Source organism: Impatiens glandulifera, chromosome 4 (assembly GCF_907164915.1).
Source record: "Impatiens glandulifera chromosome 4, dImpGla2.1, whole genome shotgun sequence".
NCBI classification, from domain to species: Eukaryota; Viridiplantae; Streptophyta; class Magnoliopsida; order Ericales; family Balsaminaceae; genus Impatiens; species Impatiens glandulifera.
In genome coordinates, this window is record NC_061865.1 from 60,449,024 (window position 1) to 60,467,680 (window position 18,657).

Sequence of the window (18,657 nt, forward strand, 5' to 3'; positions counted from 1 at the left end):
TATCTGTCTATGGCAATTTATTAAAAAATACCATGTTATATAACTAATTATTAAGTCTTTGATACTTGAATATTGTTTAATTTTGTGCAAGAAATTTAAAATTTGTTGTTAATCCAAGAAGGGTTTAACAATGAACTGCTTATTAGAATCTTCTAAGGAAGGAAGAATATTAATTATAGATGAAGTTTTGGATAAGGTTATATGTGTATACTTCATGCAACTTTAAAAGAATCCCATAAAAATGTTGGCTAAAAGCATTATCCAAAAGACAATGAAATATTTAATCACATGGATTAGGTTACTAATTTCGTTTTAATAAAGCCTATATCATGATGTCAATAACCAAAATCACAATACAATTTCAATAACAAATATTGAATTGAAGTTGAAAATTCATATTGCCCATTTTACTCAAATAGTTTGTTTTTTTTTTAGGTTTTTCTACCATAAGAGGATGTCTTTTTAGGTTTTTCTAGTATAGGAGGATGTTTTATTTCTTTTTTCACCACTCAGATTTTAGTTGGTGCGTTCTTTTGTTCGGTGCGATATTTTATTTAGTCGGATCGAATTTATCATCTCCAATTTTGTATTCTGAATAATACTTTTCAATTGTGTTGGTGACTATTTTTCGAACCCGTGTTTATCTTTTTCTTTGCAGCAAATGAGATGATTTTGTAAAATTTTAAGTTTTATTTTTTGAATTTTAATTTTTATAGGTTTATCTATATTTTGACCATATTTGTAGATGGTCAGTTATCATTTGACAGAACTTTATTTGGTGTTGTTTACCAATCCTCAGGTAAATATAAATTTCATTGCAGTTCAAAATTCTGGTTAGAGATTCTTCTGACACCGTTTTATTGATTTGTTCGGTTTATTTTCCTTTATCACTCATTTATATTGAATTAAAATTACGTGATCGGTGGATCATTTCTATTAGATTTTTAATTTTGCAAATTAGTATTATGTGACGTTTAGAACTTTATTTAATTCATTTGATTTTTTAGAAATTTCTTCTATTATCTAAATATATATAATGATGTTTAATTTTTAAAGTATCCGGTTTGCCGGGTCGAGAGTTGTGGTTAATTTGGATATATGTGAGAGTAAATGGATATTTGGGTCGGATTGTGGGTTAACCCGCCCATAAACTTAAAACGGTTAAAAATAAAATTAAAAATGCTATAGGTATGGTTCGAACTTGCAACCTAATAAAACAAATAAACCTTTTAACCAACTAGGCTAATAACAATTTATATTTTAAATTCAACCCAAAATTTGATAAACGCGTGACATTTTAACAATATAAGTTCAACTTTTTAACTCACTAATCTATACATATATAATGATGCTTGATTTTTAAAGTGTTCGGCTTGTTGGGTGGAGAGCTGTGGTTAATTTGGATATATGTGAGAGTAAATTGATATTTGGGTCGGATTGTGGGTTGACCCGCCCACAAACTTAAAACGGTTAAAAATAAAATTAAAAATGCTATAGGTATGGTTCGAACTTGCAACCTAACAAAACAAGTACAACCTTTTAACCAACTAGACTAATAACACTTTTTATTTTTAATTCAACCCAAAATTTGATAAACGCGTGACATTTTAACAATATAAGTTCAACTTTTTAACTAACTAATTTATATATATATAATGATGCTTAATTTTTAAAGTGTTCGGATTTCCGGGTCGAGAGCTGTGGTTAATTTGTATATATATGAGAGTAAATAGATACTTGGGTCGGATTATGGGTTGACCCGCCCATAAAAATTTTATGGTAATAATTTTTTACGGTTTTTTATATTATTACTCGTGCAAATGTACGGAAAACATGTTAGTTTACATAATAATGTTTGAAATGTAACTCCTTGTTTGATTTAATGAGAATTGATTTGTATTAAAAAAAATTGAGAAGTATAGTTAGTTATGGGTTATAATTAAATTTGTGTGAGTGAATAATTAAATCCAATTATGAATTTATCTATATATTGGTTGGAGTGGTTATAATTTACATGTGAATGAAAGCAAGTATTAACCAACTCCATCAAATTCTTAATAACAAATCACAAGAATCATGAGAGGGTAGGAAATAAATTAAATTTCATCTACCATTCAAGAAAAGTACAATGTGCCATGAAGAATTAATATTAATAATTACTTACTAGGGTTCATGAAATAATTATTTCTATATTTGTCTATTTTAATACATCTTCTTTTCTCTTATAAGTCAATTTAAAGGATGAAATAAAATTTAAACAAATATTTTATTTTATCAAAAGTGAATATACATATATAATTAGTGATAAAGTCCTTAAAATGTTCACCAATCTTATGATTCATGGATATGAACAAATATTGGATTTTATTAATTTCTCAAATTGATGTACATTTTAATTAATTAAACTTGTTTTACAATTTGCGTATTATGAACGATATTTATTTTGCCAGAAATGAATTGATCATTTATAGTTTTGCACATGTATAAAAATAATAGTTTAATTAAGATGAATTTTCAAATTGAATAATACAATAATGGCTTATTATTGTGTGTAATGTTCATCCTTTAATCTTACACTTCTGCATGTGAAGACTATACAGTAGTACTGAAAGCTGCCCTTAACTTCCAGTCTCATTTTCAATTTTTTATTTTTTATTTTCAAAATCTACTTTGTATTTTTAATTTAAAGTATATATATATATATACATCCGCTTCAATTAAAAGTTTTTAGTAAGATCTAGTCAAATATACAAAGTCAAAACATATTTGTAATTCATTTCTTTATTTTGTTTTTAATTTAGAATAAATTATATATATATATATATATATATATATATATATATATATATATATATATATATATATATTAATGCACTCATTTTGATATCAGTCTTATTTTTTATTTTATTTTGATAAGTTAAATTTTTACTTAAATTTTTTTTGATGAAGTCATAATTGTAGTAGGACAATGATAGTTCTCTTTCACATAAAATAATAATAATAATAATAATAATAATTGATTTTTGAATTAATTAAGTCATTTCTAAACTATTTCCTGAAAATGGGTTTGTCACGTCATGACCTATTTAATTATAAATAAACAAAAGGGCAAAACCCTCTAACACATATTCCTTAGGCCAGTAACATTTTGGTTTTTTTTCTTAAAAAAAATTCTTTAGGCCTTGGTTTGATATTATATATCCCAATATTCCAAATTATTATCCCCATCAAAGCATCTCAACCACTAATTAAAGTACACAAATATTACTCTTTTATAATACTTTATCTAATTTTAGGACAATATTATTATTTTAAAATGTTAAATTTAAATTAATAACTAATATATTGTCTAGTTAATAAATATAATCAAACACTAATTAATACCATATCTGAAAAAAATAATTTGAGAAACACCAATCAAGATCAACACAATTTTTCAAAATAAAACCAATCCAAGATTTTTTAAAATAATTTTAGATTTGTTTAAATAAATCGCCATTGAACAAGATAATTTCTTTCTTGTTTAATTTAATACGAAAATGGTATTTTATTTTCAAATGTTTTAGGTTAGATTGTTATTATTATTATTACTATGAACATCCTAATTTAAAGAATATGTTAAGAGAAATTTTTTAATTTTTTTTTTATAATATAGAGTTTTAAGCTCATGTCAATTACTAATCATCAATTAAATTTTACATAATCATTCCATTTTCAAATATATCAAATGGCCAAAGCATCATTAGTATGTGATTCTTATGTTCTTGGTCAATTATCTCATAATAAACAATTAAAAGAAAATCTACTTTTAGTTTCTTTTTTTTGTTCCATTGCCACTATTTAGTGCTCACCATCAATCCTTGGCTGATTAATATTTAATTCAGCTAAAGTAATTCTCTTTTTATTTTTATTTTATTTTTTTTGGCCACATGAAAGTGAAGATGCCATGTCAACGGGATTGTGTCTGTCGAATTCCTATTGGTTAAATTATCGAATATATATGAGACAGACTTATAAATTTTATTATTATAAAAGAAAATTTAATAAATTGGTTAAATTCATAACATTTGTAAATAAATATAAAGGTTCTTTATCATCTTAATTTTTATGGCTTTATTTATTTCGAATTTTTTTATTTATTTTTGTGGACACTATTCTCGATAAAACTAACACAAACCCATTTAAATCAAATATATTCTTAATGAAAATCAAACTTAATACATTTTTTTTAGTTTTTTAAACAATTTCTTTTTTATTTAATATACTTAGTAAGTTTTATTTGAAATTCATAATCATTTTTTTTTTGAACGATTTTAAATAGTATTTGAATTTGAAATAAATATTTTGTGTTTTGATTTAGTCAGTGTAAAATGATTTAAAAAGTAGTTTATCATATTACGATGTACGATTGTAAAATGAAAAAAGAAAATAATTTGTGGAATATTCTAAGCATTAAAGATGGGACTATATATAAATGGAACACACATCAACTTCTTAAACTCATATACACCATATATAGTTAGGTGATATTGAACTAGCTAACAATGGAAGTACATCAACTTTGTGTGATAGGTAAACTTTGGAATCAATGGTAATTAGGGTTTAGGTGACAGAAGAGAGTGAGCACATATGGTCTTTCTTGCATCGATATTATGCTCGAAATCTTTTGTGCTCACTCTCTATCTGTCACATAACCCGTCATTTCTCTATCTTTAATTTCGTCTTATAAATTAGTTTTCTTGTTAGTATCATAAAAACATGTGCAATTTTTCTTCTTTTAATTTTATGATTAAATATAGAAATGCTATCAAAAATATATTAAACAATATCGAGCTTGAGTTATCTTGGTGATAGGGTTTAAAGCTTTGAGTTTTTTATGGTATCAAATTAAATTGGAGATTATGAATATGCTGATTTTTGAATAGTTCGAGGGCTATTTTTCTAGGTTGTTGATTGTTTAGGTATTTTAATAATTTATTTAAAATTAATCAAAATAACTCATTCCATCTTATAATTCTTGGCAACTCACATCTAATAAATTTTCTATTAAAAAATTTATCATATATCATATAAGTTTAAATTTATTTTTATCCAAATAACTTAATTAACTCACTTTTTTTTTTCAATTATAAAAAGCCAAACAATATTATTCGAAAATAATTCTTAATAACTCACAAATTAAAAAGGTTTAGAGAATGTTTGAAAAAGGTTTAGAACATGTTTAGATGAGTGAAATTGAAATTAGAATTGACATTTGAATAATTTTAATTTCATGAGAATTGATATTAAATTACAAATTTATGTTAAAAAAATATAATACAAATAACTTTAATATATATTATATATTTATTTTATTAAAATATTAATTTGACACAACCGATTGAGATAGCTCAAGTGTCAAGTTTTGTTTAAGTTTAGATTCTCATTAAAAAAAAGTTGTTCGACAGGTTTTCGATATTTTAATTTCCTAAATTCAAAAATAAAATATCGGTTTCACAATTAAAATAAATATATAAGTTCAAAATATTATCTTACTAAATTAAAAAGAAAAAAAATAAGTTCGATATTTTAATATCCTAAATTCAAAAAATAATATCGATCGAAAACGTTAATCGTGTTTTAACTGATAAAATAATAAGTTCTTCTGTTTAAAAAATATAGAAAAAATTAAAATTACAATTCCGAACTAAAAAAAATAAGAATTATAAAATTACACCATGTAATCAAATATAATTTTAATTGGTAAGGTCTACTAAACCTAAAAATTGAAATTCGACCAATTCCAATTCCAATTCCAATTCCAATTCCAATTCCAATTCCAATTCCAATTCCAATTCCAATTCCAATTCCAATTCCAATTCCAATTCCATTGTCAATTCTAAGATTACCAAACTTACTCTTTTATATAAAAATAAAAGTATTTTTTTTATCTAGATTAATCCAAAAATATAAATGTTTGAAAATTAATTGTAATAATAAAACAAAATTGACACTCTATGTTGGTCAGGTGGAAAGTGTTTATCTAAATTAACAAATGTCACGTATCTAAATGCGTTTTTTGAATGAAAGTGGAGGATAATAAATGTGAGTCTCATATTAGCTCTCTACTACAAAAATAAAAATAAAAATTTGAATTTGAAATAATGTTTTCAAATGTAATTTGTTATACGTAAGTAAAAGTCTTCAAGTTTAGTACTGGATAATAGATAATCTCAACTTTAAGGCCCGGTTACTTCATTAAGGCCCAATTATTGTATAAAAAATAAACCTTCAATGGGCTTATCAGATTTTGCAGATTACTTACGAGGCTTTCGGCCCAAAAGACTTTTTGCTTACGTGGAAAACAAACAGAAGGAGATGCCAATCCTTTCACTCTCATTAAAGCGGAATAATATAAAAGTGATTTTGTTTTATTATTATTATTATTACTTTTTTAAGTTGAATAATGATTTAGTGCAATCTCATTTGCAATTATGGTGGAGCTTGATTGGATTTTAATTTAAAAAAATATATTATTAATTTTGTAATATATATAATTAAGATATATTTAAAAATATTATTAAATATAAATTAATATTTTCAAATAAACTTATACTTTTAGTTGTTCAAAACCAAATTTGAAATGTACTAAGCTACTTGTTAATTTGTTTTTATATACTTTTGTGTTTTAAAACAAAAATTTGAGATATACAAAGATTATACAAAATTAACAGATATTAGTTGATTAATCTACTTATTAGAATGATTTAGATCATAAATTTAATTATTGTAACTATTATTCTTTTTAGATTGATTCTGAAAGTCGGTTAAGTGCACTAGACACTAGGTCGAGACGAAACTAGGTTAGAGTTAAAGTAGACTCAAGCCCGAAAAAAAGTTATATTAAAAATGTGACATATTCTTTTAATTTTTTAATTTAATTAACTATTTATTTTTCTAATTCTAAAATATCAACAAAATCATACTTGATATACCTATTTCATTCACATTTTTTTCCAAAAAAAAATTAAGTTCACCCCAATTTTTTTTCTTGAATTCGTGATTACATCCCACATACATTTTGGTGATTTTTTTTTAATTGTTTTGAATGATACCATCCTCATCTCTCATTTTGAGTTTCACATCTCATTACTCAAACTACTAAGTGATTATATTTTTACCAATGGTTAGATGGGATTTTCATGTTAACCGTGATTTGATGAGATTTCATTACAATTTTAAAAAAATAAAAAAGAATAAAAAATGAAAAGGAAAGCTCTAGGATTCCTTTATGGAGAGAGGGATATAAATTGACTAACATTTAAATTTGGTTGAATTGATGACCAAATTACCAAAGTTGTGTCCTTGATTTGTTTGTTCTATATATAATTATGTGGCAAATAGAGACAAATGGTTTTGTACATTATTATTGGATTGAAATTGGACCCTACTTTTGCCCACATGATGCCCATTATTGCTCATTTGGCTCCCACTTGCTTTGTTTGAGTTATTTCATCATGGCCCTTCTACTGGCACCACCAAAGCCAGATGTTGACATTTCACCAGTTAACACTAACTAAACTACCCTTAAACAATTTTACCAAACTACCCTTGTCTAAAACAATCAATTATACATAAAAATTAGATCATACAAAGGGGGTGGATATGTCAGTGGCACTGAAAATAATAAATTTGAAAAACCAAAAAAAATACTTAATAAACTACAATGTTTTAACAAGAGAATGTGGTAGAGATCTCTCATGAGATCATATACCTATTATTAACAAGTAGTATATATAGGAAAGATATTGATAAGGCATAGATTAGTGCAAGTGAAGAATAAGCTGTTACGGAAGGCTGACCGCTGATTTCTGATGAATCAACGGCCAGAGGCATTCCGTAACTGCTTACACTACATGTGCGAGGATCCGAGCCATTGGTGCTCATCATCATGGCTCTGAGGACTGCTGAAACTGTATGGATGTATGCGGGTCTGTCCTTGGCTAGAAGCCAAGTTAGACCCATTAGTTTACAATCCTTTGTGTGCATTTTGCTTGATCGATCCTCGATACTACTCATGTTCTTGCTCTTCTTCTCGTTAAACTGCAATCAAAACACTCAAATCAATAATTTTTTAAGGCCTATTGCATAAAAATTGACCTTATAATATCAAACTTAAAGGCTTTTTACATTAGTGTAACTACTAGTAACATACCCAAATTCAAATGGTAAAGTATTAAACTATATATATATATATATATATTAATCTAATTATTATCAAAAGAAAAAAAATACATGCCCCATCAAAACATGTTTGAATAACAAATTAGTATTTGTTGTTTTGAGTTGATTAAGATTTTTAACTAATTCACTTCTTCATAACTTGACAATTTAGAAGAAAACTTTTTGAAATAATTTATAACCAAACAAGTCTTTAAAATATAATAATCATTTCATTCATTTAAATATTATTTTTATTTACTAAAATACCAAAAATACCCTTTATTTAATTATTTAAAATTAATTTATAGAAAAAAAAATTAAGGGTATTTTGGTGCTTAATCAACCAAAAAATGGGTTTTTTCTCATTTTTAATGAAACAGGTTTTTTTAGAAAAGAAAAAAATAAAACCAAGATCAAACAAGCTCTAGTGGAGAGCATGTGAGTTTTGCAGTCGATAAAGCTAAAAGAAAAAAACCAGACTTTTCTTAATGGAATCATCTTCTTCATTGTTCTTGAATGAATTCTCAATCCACACCCTGAAAACCCTAATTTGTATCTTAAACTCAAATTATCATTTAAAAATCTATTAAAAAAAAGATGAAATAATTACCAGATGAAGAGTCTGCAAGCATTTTGAACATCCAGCAAGACCCAAATTCCCCAAACAATCCTTCTCCAATTTCACAACTCTTTCATCTCCAACCAATTTCCCATTCTCCGAAACCCTAAATACTTCCGGGCAGCTAAAAGGATGCAATCTAATTCCACAAAAACAATAAACCAAATCGCAAGTCTCATTTGGTTTAACCAAATCAATACCTCTATTATTCAAAGCATTCTGAAGTCCATCCAAACAAGTCTCAGAATCATCCGGCAACATAGGAAGATCAAACGCCGCCGTCTGAGGAGCTCTTCCCGCCCTACCCAATGCAGTTTCTGAATAAGCAGCGTAAACCCAAGCAGCAAGAACCGGACAACATCGTACCCGTCGAGATAAACTCGACCGGTCGGATTCTGTTTTTCCTTTTCCAACACTACAAGCTGATTTCACTCCACGGAATAACTCGCCGGGAAGATCAAGACGGCAGCCGGATGCGTCGGATTGTTCTGGAAAAGCTGGAATTGTCGCCGGAGGAGATGAAATCAGTAGAGATTGGACTTGGGTTTGATGGGTTAATGCCGATTGGGTTGTTAATAGTGAGAATAGAGTGATGAGTGTGATGGCGTTTGCGATTGCGATTGCGACCATAGCTGTGTGTTTAAAATACAGAGAGAAAGATTCAAGCTTTACAATGCAAAAGGACTGCAATTTGGGTTTGGCTTAATGGGCAAGACTGGTCTCTGGTTTTGTATGTGTGTTTGTGTGTGAGAGAGAAAAAGAAGATATTGAATGAATCATTGAGGAAGACAATGGTGGTGGAGCCACAAATATGGCAAATAATCAAAATAACTGTTGGGTGGAGAATTGTTTTTGGGTATTGGATAAGTTTTGGCTTTTACTAAGATAAAATAGTTTATCATAAACAAAAACAAGTTATTACATATGTTATAAGAAGTATAAAAAATCATTCATTTTTCAAAGTGTTTGAATTTATTTGATGATAAGTAGTGTTGGAAATGATTAGGTAAAGGATTAGTGTTTGAATGATTTGGAAATCATTATATTTGTTTCTATATCAATTTAGTTAATTTTTGTATAATATAATGTAGGATAAAGGAACAAACAAACTTATAAGAGAGAAATATTAGATTATTAAGACACTTTAATTTAAATTGAATCTAGGGTTAGCAAGATCCATCTGCATAGCTGTTTCAAGAAAAATTAGGGTTAGAAATTTCACTCCCTCTTTGCGGTATTGTTCATTTAGTTTTATCTAGATTGTTTCGTGATGTTATTCATTTATTGTCACAATTGTGAAAATTGTTTCACAAGTTATTCTCATTTGTCTTTTTTTTTTTTTTTTTTTAATTCAATGTATTTTTTTTTCGAATTTCTATATACCAAAATCATAAATTAGAGTTATGGACCTTAAGAATATTAATTTTTCAAAATTTGGACACATCAAGGTTTAGTATAAATACAATTTTCTATTTTAGTTGGGCTTAAGCATAATAAAACTCTTATATAAATCCAATCCTTAGTAGGACTTAGGCTAGGTTGATAGTTGTTGTTAGACTTCAAGATTATGTGGTGTTCCATCACATTTATTGTGTTTAATATTATGAATTCAGTTTATTTTGCTTTGGAAATATGTTTGGATTTAGACTTGATTATCTATCGATTTGTTTTCCAAACTTTAGATACAATTTGTATCGATTTCCTTTAAACCAATGAACATTTCTAACTAGGGTTCAAAATTTAATGTTAGGATTAAAGTTTTATTAGTTTTTTCAATCAATTGTGACAAAACTAACGGGCCCGTCAGACGGCAAGTTCTGTGCTTAGTTGAGTGTGTTTGCGGGTTACATACTTAATCCGTTGTCCTATTTTTTATTTTTTATTTTGTAGATAATTTTTTGTCTAAGATTTTCTTTCAATATTTTTATAACTCTAATATTTGTGAACAATTCATTACTATGACCTTAATTAGCTAGGAAAATATCACCTACTTTCTCTGCACTTATTAGTTGCTAATTACATGAGTTCATATATTTTTTAACATTTCATGTGAATGTGATGGTTGAGGCACAATCACGTGACCCTTTGAAATGGGCTTCACTTTGGATTTTTGTACTCAATAGAATAGTGCCCCCACTTTAACTTGGCACCATTTCTAGCTTCCAAAAACCAGCTCTTCTAAAATATCGGCGAAAGTGATCGTTGTATGGCGATGGTAGTGACCATACATTCCCTCATCGTTTGCAATTCATTTGTGTTTACGATTCTATCCCATCCGTGAAATTTGAACAAAGTTTGTGACCGACATGCACAAGTATGGTTAAATATTTGATTTTCACCGATCTTTCGACAAATATCTTATGGTTTTTTTTGTTACTTTAATTCAATATATTAGCATTGTTTTAAATGAAACCCCTAGATAAAGATAATTTAAAATCCTTTGATAAGAGCATATGTTAGATCAAGAATGTTAAGATTTCTTGTTAATTGAATGTTAAGATCAAGATTTGCTTCATCATTACAATGCTTAACAATATTTTGATTGTTCTAGTGTTAGAAAACATTTTTGAATCATGTCACATTAGAAGACAACTTTATTCATATAAAATTCAATATTTAAAAATAATTAAAAATTAAGAAGTTTTGTAATGATATGGAAAAATCAATATCTTAATAAATTTGTATATGGGTTAGATTTTAAAATGACAATGAAATGAATTTGATTTGGAGAAGATATGAAAAATAAACTTGATTATAAGCAAATTTATAAAATTATTTATGAACAAAAAAATAAAATAAAAGATATTTTCAAATAGGATAATATAATTCCAAATATATATCATTTTCAAAAATAAATATGATTTTATATTTTCTAACAATATATAAAGTAATGTAATATATAATCACATTTATAACATTCATAAAATTTATTCAACATATTTGTTATCATATTTATGATCTCAATTATGATTCATAAAATCTGTATTAAATATGTTTGAAAAAAATCACAAAATTAAATAAATAATTTTATTTATGATCTAACAAATAATATGAATTATGATTTTGAAAATACTTTTTATAGTAAATAAATATAAGATTATACTGTAATTTGAATCATAATTTTGAAAATATTTTTATAACAAATAAAGTAAAAAGTCATATTATAATCTACATCATCTTGAAAAAAGTAATTTGGATAATAATCTTTAAAGATAATTTGGATAATAATCTAAAAAAACAATAATTTTGTCAAAAAAAAAAAATATTCAACTCATATAAGTCAAACAAAATTTAATTAAAATAAAATAAAATATTTTATACATTCAAAGGTAATTAGTTATTTAAAGGTTCTAATATTAACATCTCATTATTAAATTTTTTATTGAATTTATTTTCTAGATAATTAACATTTTATTAAATTTAACTAGTCCTGAATAGTGGGTTGATAATTCTTAAAATTACTACATTCAAACAAAATATTAACATTATGATATCTATTATATAATAATGTTTAATTTTAAAGTGTTCGGATTAACGGTTTGAAAACTGTGATTAATTTGGAGATATATATATATATATATATATATATATATATATATATAATAAATGAATACTTGAGCCGGATTGTGGGTTGACCCACTCATATATTTAAAACCGTTAAAAATTAAAATAAAAATGTTATAGGTATGTTTCAAACTTGGAACCTAAGAAAAACAAATACAATCATTTAACCAACTAGATTAATAAAACTTTATATTTTAAATTCAATACAAAATTTGATTAACGCGGGACATTTTTAACGGTATAAGTTCAACTTTTTAACTAACTAATATATATATATAATGCTTAATTTCAAAGTGTCCAGATTGTCGGGTCGAGAATTGTAGTTAATTTTGATGTATATATGAGAGTAAATGGACATTTGAGTCGGATTGTGGGTTACTCGCCCATAAATTTAAAACGGTTAAAAATAAAATTAAAATGTTATAAGTTATGTTTTGAACTTCCAACCTAACCAAATAAGTACAATCATTAACCAACTAGACAAATAAAACTTTATATTTTAAATTCTATATCAAATTTGATGAACGTGTGACATTCTTAACAATATAAGTTCAACTTTTTAAACTAATATATATATAATAATATTTAATTCAAATTATTCGGATTGTCGGGTCGAGAACTATGGTTAATTTGGATATGAGAAGTGATAGAGAGAGGGAATTTGGTGAGGAAATTTGGTGAGGGAATGATTTGGCATCACCTTCATTGGTTAGAAAATGTAAAAGTGGGAGGAAAGAGAGAAAAGAGAGAAATTATTTGATTTTTTCAGCGAATAAGATTATGCCAAGTCATTCCCTCACCTAATCTTTTCTCTTTGGAAATATATATGAGAGTAAATGGATATTTAAGTCAGATTTTGGATTGACTCATCTATAAACTTAAAATTAAAAAGATTATATGTATGTTTCGAACTTACAACCTAACCATACAAGTTCGATATATATATATATCATTTATATAATAAATCTTTATATATATATATATATATATATATATAAATAATAAACTGTAGTAAAAAAATTTAATAAATTTAAAAAATATATATTTAATTTAAATATATTAAAATAATAAATATTTATTAAATATTTAAAAATATAAATATTATATATATATATATATTTTAATTGTTAGTCATATAAATTATATATATAAACGTTAATGCTACATAATGTTGATGGTTAATATGTGAAATAAAAACATTAATTTATCGAAGTGAGGAGATGAGAGATAGTTGTATTTGACATGAGATAGTTGGTTAGTGTGAGTATGACACATGATGAGAGGTTGACTGGGTCAATTGAGGCGGATAAAAATATAGAATGAGATGGGAATTGGTGTGTCAAAGTGAGGGTAAAAGAGATTGGTAATGTAATAGAGTAAAAGTTTAAGTTTAAGATCATAGGTATGAGATGTCCGATTATGATAGATAAATATAAAATGAGATGGGATAGTCGGTTAAATAAATAAAATTAATAAATTAAAATATATTTAAATTAATAATAAAAATCAACGTTAATAGTATAATAATAATTCATTCATATAATAAATCTTAGTGAAAAAAATTAATAAATTTTAAAAACAATCTTTAATTAAAAATGTTATGAAGTTGTAACCTAACTGAATAAATTATAAATTTTTAACCAACTTTTTAATTATATATATATATATATATATATATATATATATATATATATATATATATATATATAATAAACATTAACGGTGAAAAAGAGAATTTAATTAATTAAAAAAAATAGACATATTTCTTTATATTTATTTTAATAATAAATTTAAATAAATAAAATTAATAATTTAACATTTATTTAAAATAATAATAAAAAATAAACTTTAATAATATAATAATAATTCATTATTATATATATATATATATAAATAATAAATTATAGTAAAAAAATTAATAAATTTTAAAAATAAATATTTAATTTAAATATATTAAAATAATAAGTATTTATTAAATATTTATTATATATATATAATTTTTAATTGTTAGTCATATAAAGGGAAATTTGACGAAATGACCTTAAAAATTCCTTAAATGCGCGGGTGACTAGCGCATAAATTTAATTGCACAAATGATCATTTTAAAATATTTTGACAAAATACCCCTGTCACGTAACGTGAAGGGCAAAATCGTCTCGCAAAGGAAAAACCTGTGAAAAGTCCAGAATGATCGTGCCCTTCACGTGACGATCATGCCCTTTGCGTTACGCGACGAGGGTAATTTCACAGGCTTTCCCTTCGTGTGACGATCCTGCCCTTCGCGTTACACGGTGGGGATAATTTCGTTAGAATATTTTGAAATGGTCATTTGCGCAATTAAATATATACGCAAGACTCTTTTTAGGGTCATTTCGTCAAATTTCCCCATATAAGTTATATATGTATACACAAAATTATAAATATAAATCAATAATATTAAGTAGTCTAGTGGTTGAAATGTTAATGCTACATAATGGAGACCATGGTTCAAATCCCGTTAATATGGAGGTCGATTGCAATTAGTGGGATAAAAATATGGAATGTGATGGTTTTGATTAATCGAAGTAAGGTCACACTGTGAGAGGTCAATTGAGGAATTGATGAGTCAAAGTAAGGATAAAAAAAGATTGATAACATTGAAGATGGTTAATTTCACCTAAATGAAATTGTGTAAGGTCACACAATATGAAAGGTTGATTAGGGTGTGGATAAATGTGTAATGAAATGCTTAGTTATCCGAAGTGAGGATAAAAAAAGTCATGTTATATATTGTAAAATATGTGAAGAGTCATGTTATATATTGTAAAATATGTGAAGAGATGGTCACGAGATAAAAGGTAAGTTGGGAATTGGTGACCAAAGTAGTAAAAGATATCGTTTGATGTTAAAGATGGTTGATTTAACTTCAGTGAAAGTGTAAGGTCACATATGAGAGATCGATTATTAGGGTGGATAAATGTCGAATGAGATAGTAGAATGTTGATTATTAGGTCACAAATGAAGTGAATTGAGGATAAAAAAGGTCGAGTTATATATTGTAAAATATGTCAGGAGATGAGTTGTTTGACGAGTGAAAGCAAAGTCTCAAAATGAGAGGTCAATTGTGAATTGGTGGATAAATATGGAATGAGATGGTTAATTAGTCAAAGTGAAAATAAGGTGAGAGGTCAATTAAGGTAGATAAATGTGGAATTAGATGTATGGTTAGCCGAAGTGAGGATAAGAATGTCGGGTTGTATATTATAAAAATGTGAGAATATGAGTTGTTTGATGAATTAAAATTAAGGTCTTCGAGAGAATATAGGTCGATTGTGATTGGTGGATAAATATGGAATGAGATGATTTTTAATTAGTCGAAGTGAAAGTAAGGTAAAAAGATATTGATGGTTAATATATGCGAGAAATTAGTTGTTTGACCGAAGTGAAAGTTAATGTCACGAGATGAGAAGTCTGATTTGAATTGGTAATTAAATGTGAAATGAGATGGTTGGTGAGTGTTTTAAGGTCACGAGATGAGAAGTCGATTGAACATTGATGAGTTAAAGTGAGGGTAAAAAATATATTAGTAATGTTTAAGATGTTCTATTTTTTATTTTAATATATTATTTGTGATTTATTAAAAAATTAAACATTAAAATACTTATTATTATAAATTTTTTTATTAAATTTATTTTGTTGTCTGTGATTCTTTACATTCGTATAAGAATATTCATAGTTTTTTTAATTGCATTAAGAATTGAAATTTTAATTTATTATTATTATTATAATATAAGAAGCTAACACATATTTGATGTTTTAAAAACTCTTAAAATTATTATTTTTATTCAAGCTATCTTAGTGGAATGAAACTTATTATATTGTTACTACACTTTTTGTAATAGTAATAATTTCATCAAAATAATTTCATACTATTTGGTAAGAGAATAATATTAACTAAAATGTTTTAAAAATTCTTAAAATTCTTATTTGTATTCAAGCTATATTTAAGCTACCTTAGTAGAATGAAACTTATTATATTGTTACTACACTTTTTTTAATAATAATAATTTCATCAAAATAATTTCATACTATTTGGTAAGAGAATAATATTAACTTATTTGAAAAATATTATTTTGTTTGAGGATAATTAAATTTTCTTTTTGTTAAACTAGATCTATATTTTGATTTATAAGGATCTTCACTTTATATTTATATATATATATATATATATTAATAAAAGGTAAATTTTTTATTAAAAAAAATATTGTGAATATAAAAAACATTAAAAAATAAATTTTAAAAATCTAAAAATAAAAGGAAACAAAATCAAATCAAATTAGATTCAAATGAGCTAAAAGATGTCAAATCCGTTACATAATGCGTTACATATTCCTTTATCAAGATTCTTTTCGATAATTGTGAGAATATGGAGAATGAAACATTTGATATAGTAATGCCATCTTTTTTTACTTTGAAAGATTCAACAATTCTTTTATTTTCAAATAGTCAATCACATAATTGGAATGATAGACATCAAGTTTGTACCAATATTGTTTGGAGTGCTCTCATTCCATTTTTTATTTTCAACGTTCCCAAAAATATTGACATCTTCGTGTATTTTTTATTTAGTAAGAATTATATTTTAAATATTTATTATTTTAAGAAATATTATTTTACTTAAACTATTATATTGATTTTGAATAACGGTTATAAAAAAAATAATTGAGTTATAATTGAATTTTGTTTGGGTTTGATTTATAATTATTTTATGATTATAATTTAATATATTTTAATTATAAATTAAAATATAACTAAATTTTTAGTTTTAATTTAAATAAATGTTAGTATTATTTAAATGAGATAGACTTTTATTAACACGAGTATAAAGGTTGAACATTTATCCATATTATACCTTATATGAAGAGATTTAAATATACATTAATTTCGATACGGTATCGATATTATACTGTTAATTCCGAAAACAAAAAGTATTACTTAAAAAAAATTATGATTATTACAAAAACTTTAAACAAAATTAAAATTATGTTTTATAATTAAATTAACATTAAATTTATTTAAAAAATAAAATAAATTTGTTAAATTTAAAGAGAGAATATATACTTTTATGTTTTGAGGAAAAATAAATTTACTAAATTTCGTTGGTTGATTCATGTACCATTTGATCTCGCTGAAATGAAATTAGTCATTATTTATTACCTTATAAATATTATATATATATAATTTTATTTACGTATATATCAATAAATCAATTTTAGAAATTTCATACCTGTATTGTATTAATAATTTTAGTATAGTATTATACCTTACATTCTTTTTAATATATTGAAAAAATCAATAATTTTAATATTATGCGGTATAGTACTTTTAATATTTCGATAATATCAATAATTTTCCGACCGTTAGACTTAACTTATAAATACATTAGTATTGTGTAAATTAAAATAGTTTAGGTATTTTGTAATAATAGTTTTCTTTTTTTATAAAAATTAAAAAACCACAACATAAAACTTGTTTAAAATAGACAAAATTTTAATAAAGGGTTTCATTATATTTTAGTTAAAATTGAATTTTGTTTGGGTTTGATTTATAATTATTTTATGATTATAATTTAAATATATTTTAATTATAAATTAAAATATAACTAAATTTTTAATTTTAATTTAAATAAATGTTAGTATTAATTAAATGAGATAGACTTTTATTAACATGAGTATAAAAATGGAACATTTATCCATATATTATACCTTATTAGGAGTATAGGAAGAGATTTAAATATACCTTAATTTCAATATACCTTAATTTTGATACGGTGTCGATATTATACCGTTAATTCCGAAAAAAAAAATTACTTAAAAAAAATTATAATTAATACAAAAACTTTAGACAAAATTAAAATTATGTTTTATAATTAAATTAACATTAAATTTATTTAAAAAATAAAATAAATTTGTTAAATTTAAAGAGAGAATATATATTTTTATGTTTTGAGAAAAAATAAATTTACTAAATTTGGTTGATTCATTTTACGTTTGATCTCGATGAAATTAGTCATTATTTATTACCTTATAAATATTATATATATACAATTTTATTTATGTATATACTAATATATATCCATTTTAAAAATTTCATACCTTTATTGTATCAATAATTTTAGTATAATGTTATACCTTACATTTTTTTAATATATCGAAAAAATTAATATTTTTAATATTATGCGGTACAGTATTTTCAATATTCCGATAATATCGATAATTTTCCGACCGTTAGAC

At 24.7% G+C, this 18,657-nt stretch overlaps 1 protein-coding gene across 1 annotated transcript; it reads right to left on the reverse strand.

The window, feature by feature from the left end:
* Window positions 1-7,595: 7,595 nt before the first annotated feature.
* Window positions 7,596-9,598, reverse strand: LOC124936603 (uncharacterized GPI-anchored protein At4g28100). The gene is made up of 2 exons (XM_047477116.1): window positions 8,813-9,598; window positions 7,596-8,082 (listed from the first exon to the last, which is right to left on the reverse strand). Exons 1-2 carry the CDS (start codon window positions 9,449-9,451, stop codon window positions 7,738-7,740), a joined length of 984 nt encoding a protein of 327 aa, XP_047333072.1. The 5' UTR covers window positions 9,452-9,598; the 3' UTR covers window positions 7,596-7,737.
* Window positions 9,599-18,657: the final 9,059 nt, after the last annotated feature.